The sequence below is a fragment of the Pithys albifrons genome, chromosome 19 (genome assembly GCF_047495875.1).
Source record: "Pithys albifrons albifrons isolate INPA30051 chromosome 19, PitAlb_v1, whole genome shotgun sequence".
Classification (NCBI taxonomy): Eukaryota; Metazoa; Chordata; class Aves; order Passeriformes; family Thamnophilidae; genus Pithys; species Pithys albifrons.
The window spans coordinates 6,910,399-6,927,972 of NC_092476.1; the positions used below are offsets into that span (position 1 = coordinate 6,910,399).

The 17,574-nt window shown below is 46.1% G+C and overlaps 1 protein-coding gene across 8 annotated transcripts in view; it reads left to right on the forward strand.

Moving 5' to 3' along the window:
• Positions 1-48: 48 nt before the first annotated feature.
• LLGL2 (LLGL scribble cell polarity complex component 2) overlaps positions 49-17,574 on the forward strand; it is a 33,298-nt gene continuing 15,772 nt past the window's right edge. For all 8 annotated transcript variants that reach the window (XM_071573537.1, XM_071573538.1, XM_071573539.1 and 5 more), the window contains exons 1-6: positions 49-164; positions 7,833-7,939; positions 14,070-14,167; positions 15,138-15,219; positions 16,502-16,617; positions 17,276-17,434. In XM_071573537.1, the coding sequence (XP_071429638.1) occupies positions 7,865-7,939; positions 14,070-14,167; positions 15,138-15,219; positions 16,502-16,617; positions 17,276-17,434 (530 nt within the window). In that variant the 5' untranslated portion in view covers positions 49-164; positions 7,833-7,864. The remainder of the gene's footprint in view (positions 165-7,832; positions 7,940-14,069; positions 14,168-15,137; positions 15,220-16,501; positions 16,618-17,275; positions 17,435-17,574) is intronic.

Here is a 17,574-nt window from a genome sequence, read left to right on the forward strand (position 1 = left end):
TGTTTTAATATCTTGGTCCCGCCCCTTTGGGCGTGGTCTCGTCGGGCCCCGCCCCCGCCGCGCCCGCCCGGAGGTGCCCGCGGACGAGGCCGCCGCGCCGCCGAGGGGAGCGGGCACGGAGCGGAGCGCGGCCGGGGCGGCCCGGCCCAGCCCCAGCCCCGCAGGTGAGCGGAGGGGGACGCGGGGTGGGCTCCGAGGAGGGTGGTCCCGCGGCGGGGTCCGGCCGGCGCGGCCCCGGCCGTGCCCGCCCGCCCTGCGCGGCCCCTCGGGCGCGGCCGGCAGGTGCTCGCCAGTGCCGCGGTCACTTGGCTCATTCCCGGGCCCTGGGCGCTGCCCAGGCCGGGGCTGCCCGCACCTGAAGCCCCCGCGCACCCGGGACGCCGGGTTGTGCTCCCCGTGGAACTTCCAGCGCTGGGGTTTTGTTCGCTGCCCTGCTGGCTCTGCTGTGCGCTGTCTGTGCCGCCCACAGCGCGCTGCCCCCCGCGGGTACCGCTCCGCATCCCGGCATTTCCCGGGAGAGGTGGCGCCGGGACTTCCTGCGCGGCACTCGGGCAGCGGGAACGGGCCGGGGCTCGGGGCCGCCGGGGAAGGCTGTGAGAGCTGCTCCCTCCCCTCCCCGCGTGCCCCGGGAGCTGCTCCCTCCCCTCCCCGCGTGTCCCGGGAGCTGCTCCCTCCCCTCCCCGCGTGCCCCGGGAGATGCTCCCTCCCCTCCCCGCGTGCCCCGGGAGCTGCTCCCTCCCCTCCCCGCGTGCCCCGGGAGCTGCTCCCTCCCCTCCCCGCGTGCCCCGGGAGCTGCTCCCTCCCCTCCCCGCGTGCCCCGGGAGCTGCTCCCTCCCCTCCCCGCGTGCCCCGGGAGATGCTCCCTCCCCTCCTCGCGTGCCCCGGGAGATGCCTCTGCCCATCTCCAGCTGCTGCTGCTGGCCCCGAGCAGATGTGATGAACAAGAACTGCAGTGACTCCCTCGGGACTGTTAGCATTTTCTCTTTATTTTTTTTATTTTCCCCTTCAAATCCATGCTTGTATTAATTACATCGAGTTACTGCTGGTTCTTTTTCCTCCCCGAAGTTTTCAGAGTTTTATGGGTGAGGGACCATGTTATAGGGGAACCAAAAAGATGAAAGAGGTTTGGCTCGGGTTGCCCTTCACTGTGCCATTGGAACAGGCTGTTGCTGGCACCTCTTCTGGAGGTGAGCCTTAACCTTGGCTTTGGAGCAAGCATTGTGTGTTTGTGTTTAGCGTTGTTGATGGTGTAGAGCAGGTGAAGCAGGTTCTGTGTTTCTGCAGCCAGTGACACAAAGCCTTGCACTGGTGTGAGGACAGTGGCAAGACAGGGAGACAGCTCCACTGAGACTGCACTAGTAAAAGTTGTCCATTGTAATGTCTTACTTGGTGGGGATTGCTGCCCTTTGTAGTCGTCTGAGAGCACTTCAGTCAACTGGAATATCTGGCTTTACCAAGTCCCAGGTGAAGCTGAATGCCCAAAGCAGCTGCCTGGTGATTTTAGCTTTGATTTGGGAAGCTGGTGCTTCTGGCAAGCGGAATGCAAAGCGGTGGCAGGTCCCAAGGCTTCTCCGTGCATCCTGGCACGTTCCTTGTAAGGATGGCCCAGCCCATGGAAGAGACAAGGATGGTCTCTGCCCAGCAGTGAGCAGTCCCTAATCCCACTCAGCGCTGCTTGTAGACTCTCAAAGGGGTCCATGTACTCCATGGTATTGGAAAGGGAGAAGAGTTCTCAAGCATCTTCACAGGAAGGTGCTGAGGAATGTCTTTTATTTGGTTTTGAACAAATTGCATCTGCTGTAACAGCTGAACAAAGAGAAGCATTGAAGGAGTTAAACCTGTTGAGAGCCCTCTATCTTGTAGTGACTTTCTGGTATGGTAACACAATTATTCCTGGGAATTGCTTATGGAAGAGGTGTGTCTTTTCTTGGCTGACACAGAGGCTTGAGAAATGTCAAAGAGTGAGAGAGGTTTATACATAGGTCTTGCAGTTAGTAGATGGCAATAAAAGTGTGGTACTGCTAGTACCCTGATCTTTCTGTAGAATAACAAAGGAGGGACTGGTGGTAGCTAAAAGTTTGGTTTCTGTGCAGAATTTGCAATGGAAACTCTGGTTCTCATATAAAAGTTTCTTCCAGCTGGATCTCTTTGTGTTACTTTAAGAAGTAAATGCTTTTGTGGTTTACTCCACTGACCCACTGTGTGTAAAATGCTGTTCTAAAGTTACAGCCACTCTTCTGTTTGATTCACACTCCTTAGCAAAGCCTACAAAGAGTTTTGCATCATGTGCAATAATGTTGTTCAGTGCAAAGACTTTGTTGTGCTGCAGCGTTTTGAAACTTGGTTGTTGTCATGCTCCCATGACAAGGAGAGCACAATAGGAGTCATAATGACACACAAGGTTTGCACAACTCATAAATTCATTGCAGGTGGGCGGTTCCTGGTAACTCCAAGCACAAAGCTGTGGAGTATGTGAACTTGCCTGAGTTGTGTGATTGATTCTCGATTATTTTCCAAGAGTTCTTGGAGAATCAATCTCTGATCTTTTATTTATATTTTCTGTGTTTTGGGAGGGTGGCCACTCACACATAGCATTGCCACACTCTGTTCAACTGTTCATTTAACTGTCTGCCTCTCCAGGCTCACCAAAATAAATCCTTTCAACAGGTTTGCTTTACCTCTTTGACTGTTGTGTGCAAGGTGCACCTGAGCACTCCCCTCTTTATGAACCTGCAAGTTGCAGTGGATCAGCAGTTGTGTTGTGTGAGGGAGTTCTCGCATGGTCTCATTAAACTGAGATTAATGTTAGAGCATCTTCCTTATCCTGGGAGAAGGAGGTGGTATCTTACACTTCCAACCTTCCCGTGTACTGCAACTGCTCCTTCCCTTGCTTTGGCTGTTCTGCTTGGCTTGTGCTTTCTACATGAGTATCTGTCCTGACAGTGTGTCACAGCCAAGCATGATGGTAGAGATGAACAGTTAAGGAATAGCCAGGGCTTCTTTCATTGATGTCAAGATAAATTTGTTCTTAAACTTGTAATTTCACATTGAGTCATGTCCAGTGGCGCCTGTAATCGATAAATGTGAGAAGTCTGGTATTTAAATGATGCTTTGATGATTTTTGTTGGTGTGAGATTGCTGGTGCCAAGGAATAGCTTTTTGCTGTGCAGTTGATCCAGCCTCTGTTCTGTTGCTGCTGACTGTGCTGGTAAGAGGAACAAGGCAAACTTCTGTGTGCAGGGGAAAGCCTTGGTTCAGGCAAGGCCATGGTGGTTTGTTCTGGGAGCACTAACTGCCTGTAGCTCAAACAAAGCTGGTTGATAAGGCGTCTTTTATTTTAGCAGGGTTGATAAAAGTGTTATCAGATGCATAGGCAGAAGTTCTCCCTTTAAAGACCTGCAAGCAGGAAGGAGTACTGAGGAAGGAATGAAAAGGAGACCTAAAGCAAGGCAAGATTTAAGAGTTCTTGAGATACTTAATGGCATTTTGAAAAAAAAAGCTCTTGGACCGTTTCCCATTGCAAACCTGTTCAAGTTGAGTAGAGGTTGCCAAGGAAGCACCCAGATGGTACCTTGCAACTCTCCTACGTGAGCAAAATAAACTCATTATGGGTATGTTTTTGTTGTGGGGTTAACTTGAGACCGTATCCACACTTAGTACTCTCTATGTAGTAAAAACCTCTGACCTGGGCTTCCTCTTCTTGTAAGACTGGATTAACTTGTGTGATTGGGACTTACAACATTGGTTCTCCTTTACTTTTGGCTGGCAACTCCACTGTCATGGGAGGACAAAAGTGAAAATTGCAACAAATTTCTACACAGGGTAATTCCTCTTCAACCCATGCCAAGTTGGTGGAGTAGATCCAGAGTGTCTCAGCAAGCTCTGCATGGACATCAGGATGCATTGCTGTGTGCAATAGCGGTGGAGCTCTAAAGGGATTGGTAACACTCAGCAGTGAGGAACATTTAATGCTTCTCTTAAGAAGCAGCATTTGGCTTTCTGTTGAATACAGAATATTGAATATGGGATCTGTTGAGGTTTATGGTGAAGTGCACATGCCACGTCTCAGCATCTGAAACGAACAGAGTTGGGCAAGGGAGACAGAAGGAAATCTAGTTTTGATGTTAACTGCCCCTTAGTCTGTGATTGGAAACAGCATCATATTGAAACTCGTGCTTTCATTGCAATTCTGTGTGAATCATGAAGAGATTTTGTTTTGTGTCTGGATCTGATCAAACGAGGTGCAAAAGGTACCTCATAGGATTTGGCTACAGCAGGAGTTTGGTGTACAGGGCACTGAGCTCTGTTGTCAGGTGTCCATGGACTGAGTATGAGCAAAACTGGGATTGACTCAGCCTTGGGCTATTGTTGCCTCTAAACAGCTGTCCTCAGTGCCTCTTAGAAGAAGGGAATGTTGCACATAGTTTCTGGTAAAAGGCTCATCTTTGAAAGCCTAAAGAATTGTTTCCCTGGAAAATGAGAGCATTAGATACATGCAGACCTGGCATGGCTTCAGAGGCTACTGAAGAATTCCTCCCTGGCTACTGGTAGCCACAACTGTTACCATATGGTTGTAAATGCTGACTGGCAGACAACTGCAAAGCACATGGGGCTGGAGTTTTATGTAAGACACCAAAGGTGTGTGGGAGAGAAACTGGTCTGCTAATATGTAAATGTGCATCTGGAAGATAAGATTATACAGATTGTGGAATCTTTCTTTTTTTATGGAACTGTAAAAGATACTTGCTTATTGTACTAAAGCCAAAATTCTTCCCATTGACAAGAGCCTTGCAAACTTACAATTCTGCCTGGAGAGCCTGTGCTGCAGTGGATGCTGTTCCTTTGCCTTTGCTCAAAACTGCTTTTCCTCCCATCTCCTCCCACACTATGGCACTCAAGGGTTCTTTGGTCAGGCATGAAACCCTAATATCAGTCAATAAGAAATTACTGTTTTTCATGCCTCCTCTGATCATAGTGGACACATCAGCCTTCCAAGGTGATGGTTCTTCAAGTGAGTTGCAGCTTGATCCGGAGCTATTGTGCTCTTTAGCCTGTTGAGCAAGCTGTGGGCTGGAGTGTGGATGCTGGAGTTGTTGCATAAGCAGGCTCAAACAGCACGCTTCTGGAGGCAATTAATATTTCAGGATAAAACATTCTAGCAAGGTGTTAAATATAAAGTTGTCTCTGTCAAATCAAGCCCACTTTTCTTTCTTTGCTCCTAACATGGCAGAGTTTGTCTCTGCTGGCACAGCTGAGGTCTCTTGCTCTAAAGTGGGGAGGGTAATTAGCAGAGTTTCTCTGTGTGTTTGCCTAGTTTTACAGGTCCAGGATATTGATTGACAGTGGGAAAGGGTGCGTCTCCTTGGCACTTTCCTTTCCTTGTCTGGCTAAAGGCAACTTGTGTGTTATACATGGGTGTGATATGTTCTCCTTGCATAGCACAGCACCTTGTCACTGCTCTGTAACTTTTACTAACTTAGACTGTAAATATGTCCCTCTCTCAGGAATGTCTGGTGAAAGAAGGCTTATGATCTGATACAATTTTTGAAGTTTTTAGTTGAGGTACTGAATCATTGTAGAAGTATTTACTTTCCAGGCAAACTGCACTTTTATTCTTCGCCTTTTTTCTGGGGTCCTTTGCTGTATTTGTTTCTGTGTGCATTCATCACCCCTGCATGTGCTGGTGGCTCACAGGTACCTGTAGCTGCCCTGCTCAGAGACACTTTTCTCCATGCTGTGGTTCTGGGTGACTAGAATGTCCCCCAGGTGATACTCCAGTCACCTGGATGCTGGTGATTCTGGGGACTCTGACTCAGGTGCTTGGTCCTCATGTGGTTTTCTGGTTCCCTGACCCAGGGCTGCATTGCACTCCTGGGGAGCTCCAGGCAGTGCTGCACAGGTGGCTGGAGATTTTGGAGTGTAAGCAGGAAAGTAAAAGGGGAGTGATACAACAAAGAGGTACAAGTTCAAGCTGAGGGAGTTTCTAAAAGGAGTTCTCAAAATATGCCTGTAGAGCATCCTGTTTATCACACCATTTCCTTCTTTTGGACCTTCACAGCTGGTGTAAGGCCTTGCTAGAGACCATTTGAAAAACAATTCCAGCTCCTCAGGAGTGGCTGCCTTAAATCATTAACCAAAGGTCATCCTTACTGTCAGGGCACAGAAACAGCCACCTTGTTTCCAGCTGTGCTACTCCCATCTGTACAGATGTGAAAGTCCTTCCTCAGTCATCCTCCAGTCCCATGGTTTGAACCAAGGCCTTCTGTTCACTTGACAGTCCCTTTGGTGCTCCTGGTCCCTCTCTTTTCCATGCCTTCTCCCCACCTTGCTGTGGGTGTGTTTGTATCTCTCCTGACAAAGGGGTACTGTAGAATATCAGTTTGGATTGTTCATTGCACTTCAGAAGTTCTGGCCCCCACTGCACGTGTGTGTTGTGCACAGAGTAGCTGGCACGTTGCTATAATTTCCTGTCCAACAAATTAAAACAAAATCGTGACTGAAGTGTTTGTATGCTGGAAACTGGAGTTTGTGAGAGCTGGCCAGGGCAGGAGCACTGAACGCCAGGGTAAGTTGTCAGGATGTGATTCATAGAATCATAAGAATCATAGAATGGATTGGGTTGGAAAAGACCTCCGAGATCATCCAGTCCAACCCTTGCTCCAACTCCAGTCCCTTTACCAGATCATGGCACTCAGTGCCACGGCCAAGCTCACTTTAAAAACCTCCAGGGATGGGTAATCCACCCCCTCTCTGGGCAGCCCATTCCAATGCCTGAGCACTCTCTCTGCAAAGAATTTCTTTCTGCTCTCCAACTTCAATTGCCCCTGGCAGAGCTTGAGCCCATCGTGCCCCCTTGTCCTATTGCTGAGTGCCTGGGAGAAGAGACCAACCCCCACCTGGCCAGAACTTCCCTTCAGGCAGTTCCAGACAGTGCTGAGGTCACCTCTGAGCCTCCTCTTCTCCAGGCTAAACACCCCCAGCTCCCTCAGCCTCTCCCCACAGAACTTGTGCTCAAACCTTTGCTCTTCAGTTGGGTCTTTTTTACTTGTCACTTGGCACCTCTGCAGAGGAGGGATGTGACAACCTCGTGAACAGGAGGCTGTAGCCTGGTGTCCCCAGTGTGACTGCTGGGTTGTAAGTCAGGTGTGATTTATCCTGCTTGGATCCTCCTGTCGCTGTGAGAGACAAGGCAGTGGGACACACGGAATTATTTGTGTCTGGCTGCACGGTGAACTCAGGTGCGAGATTTCCCCCCCCTACCCCCACCCTGAGCAGGGAGTTAGCCTTGCTATTTTACAAAAGCAAGTTAATAATTAATCGGCTCCCCTGCAGGCACCACAGCGCCCTTCCTGCTGTGCCCATGGAGCAAGCTGAAAATGTGATTCTTTCTCTTTTTAGCTCAATAGCTGGAGGGTTACCTGGGGTGAAAACTGATGCTAGTCAATAATGCCTGAACCTCAGAGCTGGCCATTACCTTGGGTTTGTCTGAATGTTTATGCAAATACTGCAGTTTTGCCTTTTCTTTGGATAAGGTCAACTGAAGCTATGGCAAAACAGCCAAGTGGCAAAACAGCCAAGTGTAAAAACCCTTCCAAAATCCCCATATTTTATCTGTGCTGGTTTGCTTTGCCATAGTGAAGGTGGTGCTGTGAATCCTGCACCAGAGGGGCTGTGCTGGGGTGGTGTCAGGTTTTAGTCACTCGATAGTGATGTTGTCTCAGTCTGCTCTGGCTGATTTGTTACCTGCTAAACCAAAATAAATAACCTACTTCTGCTCGCTCCTCTGCTCGGGCTGCCTTTGTTTATGTGGCTTTGCTCTTCTTTTTCCTTAGGATTTTGTTGCCAAGATACTACAGCAAGGAAGATGAGAAGGTTCTTAAGGGCCGGACACGATCCAGTGCGAGAGAGGCTGAAACGGGACCTTTTCCAGTTCAACAAGGTACGGTGCTTTCCTCACACTGCACAGCAAATCTATCCTGAGCCTCTGTGCCCTGTAAAGGGAAGGATAAACTACTTGAGTGTGGGTGGAAAAGTTAAATTTAGGAGAGGTGGTTTGTTCTCTTTTTTTTCAATTCTGTCCTTTTTTTCCCCCTGACGTGCCTGAGTAGTTTTATTTAAGCTCACAAGCATGTTCTCAATTCTGGCTTTTCTTTTCAAGAGAAAGGACACTGTCATGCTGTTAAGTGGCACTTGCTGAAAGAAGAGATCTTCACAGCAGCTTTTATTTGCTCTGAGTGGTCTGTAGTGTGTCCTGCTCTGTGCTGTGACTGTTTCTGTTAGAGGTGGTCTTTGTGGTATTGCTTGGAAAGTAAATATTTTTCTAAAGATACACGTAAGCCACAGCTTTTTGATGCAGCTGAAGCCAGAGCTCTTTGTCCCTGATTATACTTTCAGTTTAGGGGCATACTTCTGTTTTTAAATGTGAATTTTAAAGGCTCTGGTAGCACCTAGACAGCACAATGGCCATTAATAATGAATTTGCTATTATCTGAGTCTGAATCTGTATCTAGGTTTCTTCTCTGTGGAGAAGAACTGGCAATGGCTGTGCTCTGTATCCAACACTCTGGGCATTTTTCTTTTGAGCCCTGGCCAGGGACATAATGCTTTCATCTCTGTAAATGCCTGGTATTAAATCATTACTGGGTTAATGGCTACTTACACCTTCACTGGGGAGCAGAAATCTGTTTGTAGGCTTTGTATTTCCAAGGTTTAAATGGAATTTTGCTGAAAAGTATAATGGATAAATGAAATCAGCCTAGGAAATAACATCCTTGATTCATTAGAATTGTAGTGTAGATGGATACTTAAAGTGGAACTGTGGATATCTGAGATAAATGATTTAGTGTAATTGGTACTAACTGACATCAATTCCACGCGTTCCTCCCTCCACTGGGGAGACTGAGGAACTCCAGAGTGCTTCAGGTCTGTTTTCTGCCTCACTCCCTGAGGAAATCCTAGTGCAGGTGCAGTAGAAAAATCAGTAAATGCAGCCCAGGATTGAGATGTTTGTGTTTAGCTAAATGCAATGTCAGCTTTAGAAAAAGTGTCCCAGGGATGGGTTAGAATTGCTTACAAGCACATAAAATTATATATACTTGGGAAAAACCTTTGCTGTCTTAGGGATGTCTCTTCCTTGAATATGTCTTTCTCTTATGAGAATGTTTGGCTAAACTTTACCTGCCAGAGACAGACTAGTTTGGATGATGCAAAACAGGGTTGAAAGAACTAGTTTTTGCAGCAGAGGGAAAGTTTCAAATGTATTAGAAGCTGACATCAGGATTTGTGACTCCATTTGATTGTCCTGCAGGTAAATACTGCATCTTGTTTCTGGGGAGACAACTACTTTGGACACTTCCTAGTGGTTTACTTTGATTAACAGCTTGGTAATTAAAGACCTTGTAAAATGCATTTGCACCTTTAAGCCACAGTAACTTGTTCCTTTCTAATAGAATCAGAAGTGAATGAACATTATACCAGAATCTTTTACACTATACTTTTTTCTTGCATACAGACTAGGGTTTTTTTCCCAAGTCTTGTGTCTCCCATTCCAGTATTTCCAGAGATAATGGGTCATTTGAAAGCCTCTACCCTTTGATCCAATAAACATCTACTCACAGCTAGGTAGGCTGAGGAGACCTGGGAAAGCCAGACCTTAATTCTGAGCTGTTGAAGGTTGTGGCTCCAAGGAGCCAAGAATCACAGTGCTTTGTGTGCCAAGGCTGGCCCTGTCTAATGTGCTATTAAAGCAAGCACATTAGTGCTGGTAAGCAGGTTTTTAAACACTTGTTATTTGAGGTCTTTGAAAGACTTCTGGTTAGGAACCTGCTTGGGAAATGTTTTGTGGGACTGTAAAGTTGCTGATCAGAGAAACTGCACGGTGGATTTGCACCTCTTCAGTGTGTGATGCAGGTTATGACTAAATGGAAGGTCTGTACCTTGAAAGTGCTGGGGATTCCTGCCCTCATTTTGCACTGGAGCTGAATATAAATGCATTTTGCCACACAGGTTTAGTGTGAATAGAGTGGAATGTATTTGACCATGCTGACCTAGTAATGGACTTCAATTTAAAAAATCCATTTAATTTGTAGTGGTGGATTTTTGTTTGTTTACTCTGTGAGGTATAAATAGGCTGTGATCTTTTCCCTGTTTCTCTCTTGTATTTCTGTTCTGGATAAGAGGTGGTCCAGTTGGTTTTAAAGGACTGCTTGACCACTGGGCTAGCTCTTCAAACCTGTGTTTGTCTCAAAAAACACCTTCCCAAATTCTGCTAGTCACTTAGCTTTGCATATCTGTCTCTCTGTATGAGTAAGAACTTCCCATACTTGTGTGTACCTGTTGCAAGAATCTGTTTTTAGCTCAGTGGATAGAATGAAGGGTAAGGTATGTGGACTTGGCAGTTTACTTCTTGAAGTTTATCCTGCTTTTGGAAGTAGTATTTGGCTGCCTTTGGCTCAGTCCAAGCCCTGCAGAAGGAACAAGTTCAGGCTGGCATTGTCAGACGAGATGATGGGTAACACACAGGTGAACCAGCCTGTCTTACAGCTGGATGTTTCCAAACTGGGAGCATAGCATTTAATTTATGGCTTTGTGTTTTTTCCCTTGTTTTCAGCCCTCCTACCCCTGTGCTGATGGGTGTGATGGATGGCTTACCTGAAACCTGAATTAGTGCCTGTGCAGAGTGGGATTAGCACATACAGGCGTCATTGTTCCTTCAGAAGGTGATTTAACAAAGGGACAGGGTTTGTATTGCCTCTGGTTGGGTTTGTCTCTGCTTTGTCATAAAACAATCTGAGAGGAGAAGCAGAGAGGGCTGAGAGGAGGAGGACAGCACTGAATTGCACCAGCACAGCTTTAGTGTGGGCTGGGAACAACTGTTTGGTTTGGGCACATTTTTCCTGCAGTGAATGCGACTGACACGAAGCATTTCTGTTAGTTGGTGCTGCTGACATCAGCCTGACATGTACTGATCTGTGCTCTGAGGAGAATGAAAACGAGAGCTCCTACCTTTCCCCAAAGAAACAAAGGTCCTTTTGAGAAGGGGAGCTCATTGTGGGCACTCCAGTTTCTTATTTCAGCTGTGCTGAAAGGCCCCATTGTAACCTCTGCTGCCTTCTGCCCCCCTCACTCCCCCCGTGCTGGGTTTACCTGCTGAGCAGGTGAAAGGATTGCCTGGTGAAAGCTGCCCCAGAGAGGGGACCAAAGGAGGCCACGGAAAGCTGACTTGGTGCGATTTAACAACCGGGTGTGAATAAGCACAGGGAGAAGATCTGGGTAATCAGGACAGTGATTGTGAATGCCTGGCCCTGGTGGTGTCCAATACAGCCCCAAAGCCACCCTGAAGCCTTTACTGCCCAGCTGTGGAAACAAGTGAATGGCTCAGGAGGGACTTACCTCTGTTACATCTCATGGGCCTCTTGGTGGAAGGTTCAAAGTATCAGAAACCACTGGTAAATTTGCTGTACTCTGTCAGAAGTTGTGCAGCGTTGTGGTTGTTGTTGATACTTCTCTGTTGCAGATTTGCCTGTGGAATGGGGGGTACTTCAGATTTTTTGTTACATGACAACCTGGAGAAAAAAATTACTGTCCTATTATTATTACTGACTGATACACACTTGGTTATGCAGTTCATAGGTCTCATACTTGAAAATTAAAGCTTTATTGACTTGTCTAATGTGTTTACAAATTAACACATCAAAACCAAGATATAATTAGGCCAGTATTAAGGCTAGTGTTGGCAGCTCCCTAACAGGCAGTACAGTGTTGTATAAGTCATGGTTTTCTGAGGCTAAAGCTTTATCTTCTGGGCTGGATTAAATCTCAGAATAATCACAGTTTCTAATTGATGTGTCATTGAAAATTACACTTAGTTGTGCTGATAACATGGCAGTGCAGTGGCTGTGAACAAGTTGAAACTAAAACAGTGGAGTTACATCGGTGTTTCCCTAACAAGCTCCTCACTTTGTTTTGGGTGAGAGTGGAGTTGTTTTTATTGCCTGGGCTACACCTGATTCATTTAAATGTCTGATTTCTTGTTAAGATAACATGATACCTTGAATCTTCTTCCCAGAATTGTGCACCATAGTTTCATACTCCCACAGTGCTGATAATTAGGAAGCTTTTCTGTGTTGTTTCAGTAGCTGTCATGGTAGAGAGAAATTCCTCTTTGCCTGTGCTGGATAAGGAAACTGCCCTGTTTCAATTCTGAGGCCACAGATAAATTCCTACTTTCCTACAATCTTCTCTAGGAAGTTTTATATGTGTAACTATGAAAGGTTGGTTAGCAACAACTTCAAAGGTGACATTAAAAAGATGGACTTCTCAAAATTTGTTTTTAATACAAGCCTAACACTTAAATTACCTTCTTAGAATATAAATAAGTAAGGCTGGAGATTAAGTTATCATAAAAGGAAATAAACTCAGTGAACTTGGAGTTTGTAGTACTAATCTTAGCTTACTACCTATAAAAGGTAAAAAAATAGTAACTACCCTTTTGTCCAGCCTAATGAGTTGGCAAGCAGAAAATTGGGAAATGCTCCAGTATTTCCAATTCTGTATCTTCTAAAGTGGCTCATCTTCCCCTAAGAGGATTTCAGATTGGGGTAACTGATGTTTAGAGGAAGGAGGTCTTTTCTTACAGCTCATGAATTGTGATCAAATGGCTAAAACTGGAACAAACTGGCAGGTCTGGAGTCAGCTTCATCCTCCTCTGCCTGTGTCTTTGAGCAGGAACAGTAAAAGGGCATTAAAGTGCTTTGCAGCAGCTGGGAGCACCTCGGGCTAATGGCCTGACCACAGAAATGGAACCAGCTCCATTTGATTCTCGTGCAGGGGATTAACTTGGGAAATCACTATGCAGGAAATAAAGTCCAGGTGTTACTTTTAGGCTGAAGAAAGCATAAAAGAAAGTGATGTGGTAGCTCTGCTTCAAAGGCGGGATGGAAATGAGGATGGGAGCGAGGTTGCTTCTGTAGGTGGAGGGTTCTCTATTTATTTTCTTTTAATCATGAGGGTAATGAATTCCCATTCTGCAGCTGACCAGCTTGCCTTGGAAGAATATATTTTCCAGAAGCTGGGTCTATGAGGAAAGCAGTGTTTTCCAGGAAGTATCCCTATTGATCCTTGGACACACCAACCCCTCTTTTCCGTGGCCGTGTGTTGGTGAACTCACCTGTGCTTGTTTTGCCTGGTAACAGCTGTACATTAGCACTTTTAAACATGATTGAGCTATTCTCCAAGCAGCTTGGCTGCATCCTGTAAGTATGGCAGAATATTATGGCCTGGTCTGTAAATCCATCAGCCATGCTTGGTTTGTTGTGTACAACATGCTCCAAATCTTCTTGGTGCAGGTTGGATTTTAGGGAAGCCACTAAGGCCCAGCAGCATTTACTGCTTGCTGTGATAGTGGCATCTTTTTCGTCCCAAATGAGTTAGTCTGAGGTGTCCTAGTCTCATTAAATTCCAGTGTTCCTTGTGTTCCCTCTGGAAAATGGATGTGGGTTACGTTAGTTCCCCTGACTGTCAGTGGGAAGTCTGTTTAGTTTCCTCGATAAGCGCTGATGGTCACTCACAGCTCTCCATTGCTTTGCACCATTTCTTGATGTCAGTCACCAAGAGGGGTCAGAAAGGCTGACCTGTGTGGAATTTGGCAGATAAAGCTGGTCTTACAGTGCACAGTGTTTGTGTCAGACTTTGCAATTGTGCTGAGCAGTTGGTTTGCAGGACTGAAGCTGATGTGGAGTGATGGAGTGTGTGTTGTATTGACTGACTAAGCTGTGCTTATGCAGAGTTATTTATAATCTTACCATCAGGAGCTGCTTGGGCTACTGTTTTCAGGATATTTCTCTTTCATTTCTGTTACACTTCTGCACATCCTGGCTGTGGAGCCAGGGGTTCTTGGAATGCATTCATCCTTAGGCTGTTGTTCAGCAATTCTAACCTGTTTCTGAACACTTTTCAACACAAAAACTGCCTTTAAGTGCTTTATTTCAGACTGCTGTGCTGGTTTTTATCTCTGTACAACAGCGCCCATGAAACATGCTGTTGATCCTGATTTTCTTTCTCTCTCCCAGACTGTGGAGCATGGATTTCCCCACCAACCCAGCGCTCTGGGCTACAGCCCATTCCTCCGCCTCATGGCCATTGGCACCCGATCCGGAGCCATCAAACTGTATCTTTTGAACAACTTGGGCTGGATTTCTCTGACCTGCTCAGAATGTGCAGCTGTGAAGACACTTCAAAAGTTAAACTAAGTAAAAGTTTGCAAGCAGGGGTTGCTTGCACATTGGAACAGTTTAGCTGGTTTGGAAGTGATTTTGGTCTGCTCAGGGTGGGATTATCTTTCCAAGAGCTCAGCTGTAGCTCAAACAGGAGCTGAACTGATGCAGATATTAAACAAGACTCTGCTCTTGCTATGCAGAAGGTCAGAGTAGATCTGGCCTAAGTTTAGCAATCCTTCATGTTGTAAATTCCAGGATTGTTTAAATATTTGGGGCAGGGTTCCTTTTTTTTCCTGAAGCAATTCTATTTCAAAGGTTAAAGCTGAAGTCAGAAATGCTCTCAGCTTCCTGAGTTTCTGACCATCCAGGAATTAAAGACCTAAACATTGAAGGTAATAATTTGGTTTTTTTAGACAATGATGTCCAGTGTGATTTTTGTGTGTGTGAAGCACTGAGGTGTTTCCCATGGCACAGTCCCAGCTAAGCAAGTTGTAAAACAGGCATATCACCCAGCCCAGAAAGGAAAAGTTGGTGCTGTGTCTGCCAGCTTAATCATTCATTCCTGATGGTGTTTGTGCTCAGGGGCTGGACCCACATGCAGGCAGTAGCCATCTGTCTCTTGGTTACAAATTAGTTAAGCAGGATTGGAGTGTCTGGGAAACCACTAAACATCCCTGAGAAAAAACAGGGTGCAGGCACTTCCCTGCATGTGGTTGAAGGAAGAAGGAAACTTCCATATTCTCCATAACCTGCCACAAGTGTGTAAAATCAAAGCAGATTTGCATTGGTTCTTTTTGGTCCAGATCACCAACGTGGTTTCAAACTAATCTCTTTTTCCTCTTACTTGCTAGCAAGCTTCTTACCAATTAATTGTAGCTGTGGGTCACCTTAAATACTGTAGATCCTCAACAAACTCATCAGATATGGTGCTCCTGGGGTGGAGTTCATGGGTTTACATGAAGAAAACAACACTGTAATGCAGATTCACTTTATACCTGATCAGGTAAGTGTATTTCCAGTACCTCTGTGACTTACGTAGGTTTCTCTTAAACAGATGTTTATTTTATTCCAGGAAACTGTGCTCCTGTTACCAACTATATTCAAAGGCTGCTTGGTTGGGAAAGGTTTATCCCAGTGTATTTTGTGCTCTCAGCAGCTCTCGTTGCTGTGGAGATGCCTGGTAAAACTAAAAGAGAAGCTTTAAACTGAAGAGTAGCTTTTTTGTTCATAACTGTTAGTCATTTATCTCCAGCAACATACTGGGAATGGTAATAAGGCCAGGATAGTTCAAGCAATCTGCTGCAGAAGCAAGAACTTCCTTTTCCTTTTTTTTCCTCTTTTTTTTTTTTATTTACTTTCCAGCTCTGTTTTTTCAATAGGGCTGGATGATCTTTCCTTTGTATGAGATAGAACAGGAGCTGCTGCTGAGCTGATTTAATAATTTTCAGGGGTTCAAAACAGCACCACTAACCTTGCCTGCTGTTAAGTTTGTTGCCTTTGTGTGGGGGGTATTGAGTCTTGCTCCTGAGGATTGCTGAACAGTTATTGCCACAAACTAAAAATAGGAAAGCAGAATTTTCCAACTGTCTGGTGACTGTCTTAACCACTTTCCTTTCCCTTGACTGTCAGACTGGTGTCTTGGCCACAGACTTTGTTGTCTGATGCCCCCAGTATAGCACAAGTGGCCTCTTTAGGAGAGGGATTTAGTTCTTGAGAAGGTTTTGGGTGTCTGTTTGCTTAACTAATGATATAAACTGAAACTCCCATGGGGAGTGTTGCACCAGGTGTGGCTGCAGCAGGTAAAACGCTTCAATTTGAACATCCAGCCAGCAGGGCTGGGCTCATAAAAGGGTTCTGACACAACCCTGCTGAATGAGGTTGGACACGAAGAATGTGAGGAGTGTGGTGTAGCAGACTGTGTGAGCCCCACCCAAAGCTGGGGTGTGTTCAGCAAACCTGTGCTGAGCCAGGAGGAGGTGAGATACAGCCTGCAGCTGCATTGCTGGGCTTTACAGCCAGGCTGATCTCCAGGAGCCTAAATCCTTGTCATCCCCCTCAGTGATAACCTGTCCTATATAACTGGGTTTTTTAGCCTTTAGGCTGCTTCTTGTCTCCCTCCACCCCCCAAATCCCATCGCTGCAGTAAAGAGCTGAGCCAGCTCCCCAGTCCTGATTTAGCACAGAACTATGAACAGCAGCAACTTTACTGCTAAATTTACTGTGTTATATTTAATATTGTGATTCTGGGAAAAAAAAAAAGGCAGGCATGTTGTGTGGTTTTGTAGTGCCAGCTGGTGACATTGCTGGATGACAACAGTTTGCATCTCTGGAGCCTGAGGCAGCACGGAGGAGCATCCGAGCTGCGGGAGGAGCATCGCTTCACCCTAAAGGGGCCACCAGGGTAAGCCACAACAGGGGATTTGGGCCAGCCTGGGGGGAAGCAAGTCAGAAAATTCTGGTATTGTTTAAGCTAGAGCTTGTCATGCTCTTAACAGCCTCTCACTCTGAATCCATTGGAAGAGCATCCATGGAAACAGAACAGGATTTGGCTAGGGCCTGGGAGACCAACTTTTAAGAATGTTGAACCAGTGTAAAGGGTGACATCTTTCAAAATATTGTGCATCCATTTCTGAGAGTACAGAGCTGTTAAGGTTAGGTGAATCTAAGCATCCCTTAAGTCAGAGTTTAAGATACTCTGATAGTTTTAGTTTGACTTGATCTTTCCAGTTATAGGTGAGTTATTTTTAGCTCCTTTAGGAACACTTCTTCAAAAAAGTGTCTGGTTCTTTGTCCATGTGCTTGTCAAAAGTATTTTGACATAATTTGTCTTAAAACTTGTGTTTTTATCCTTAAAAGAAAATCATGCCAGGCTCAAAATTTCTGCCTGCTAAACAAATGACACTTGTAAATGTGTGATTCTTGGGGTGTCCTGCTCAGGGCCAGGAGGTGGACTCAGTGATCCTGATGGGTTCCTTCCAGCTCAGCATATTCCATGATTGTATGAAATGTCCCTGTTGAGTTGCTGGTTCTCTTAAATTAAATAACATCTGCACCCCCAGGTCTCCACCAAGTGCCACCCAGATAACAGCTGTCCTTCCCCATTCCTCACGGGATGCTCTGTACCTTGGCACGGAGAGTGGCAGCATCTTTGTGGTGGAGGTGCCGTCGCTGCGGGTGCTGGAGGACAGGACCATCACCTCAGAGGCCGTGCTGCAGCGGTGAGTCAGCACACAGGGCTGGGAGAGGTGCAGTCCCCTTGGCAGACACATCCTTTGTTCAAATGTCACCCCAGATTATGTGCTGGGGCCTCGCTGTTGTGTTAAGCATTGTCTAAATCTGAGCGACTCCAGTGAAAGTA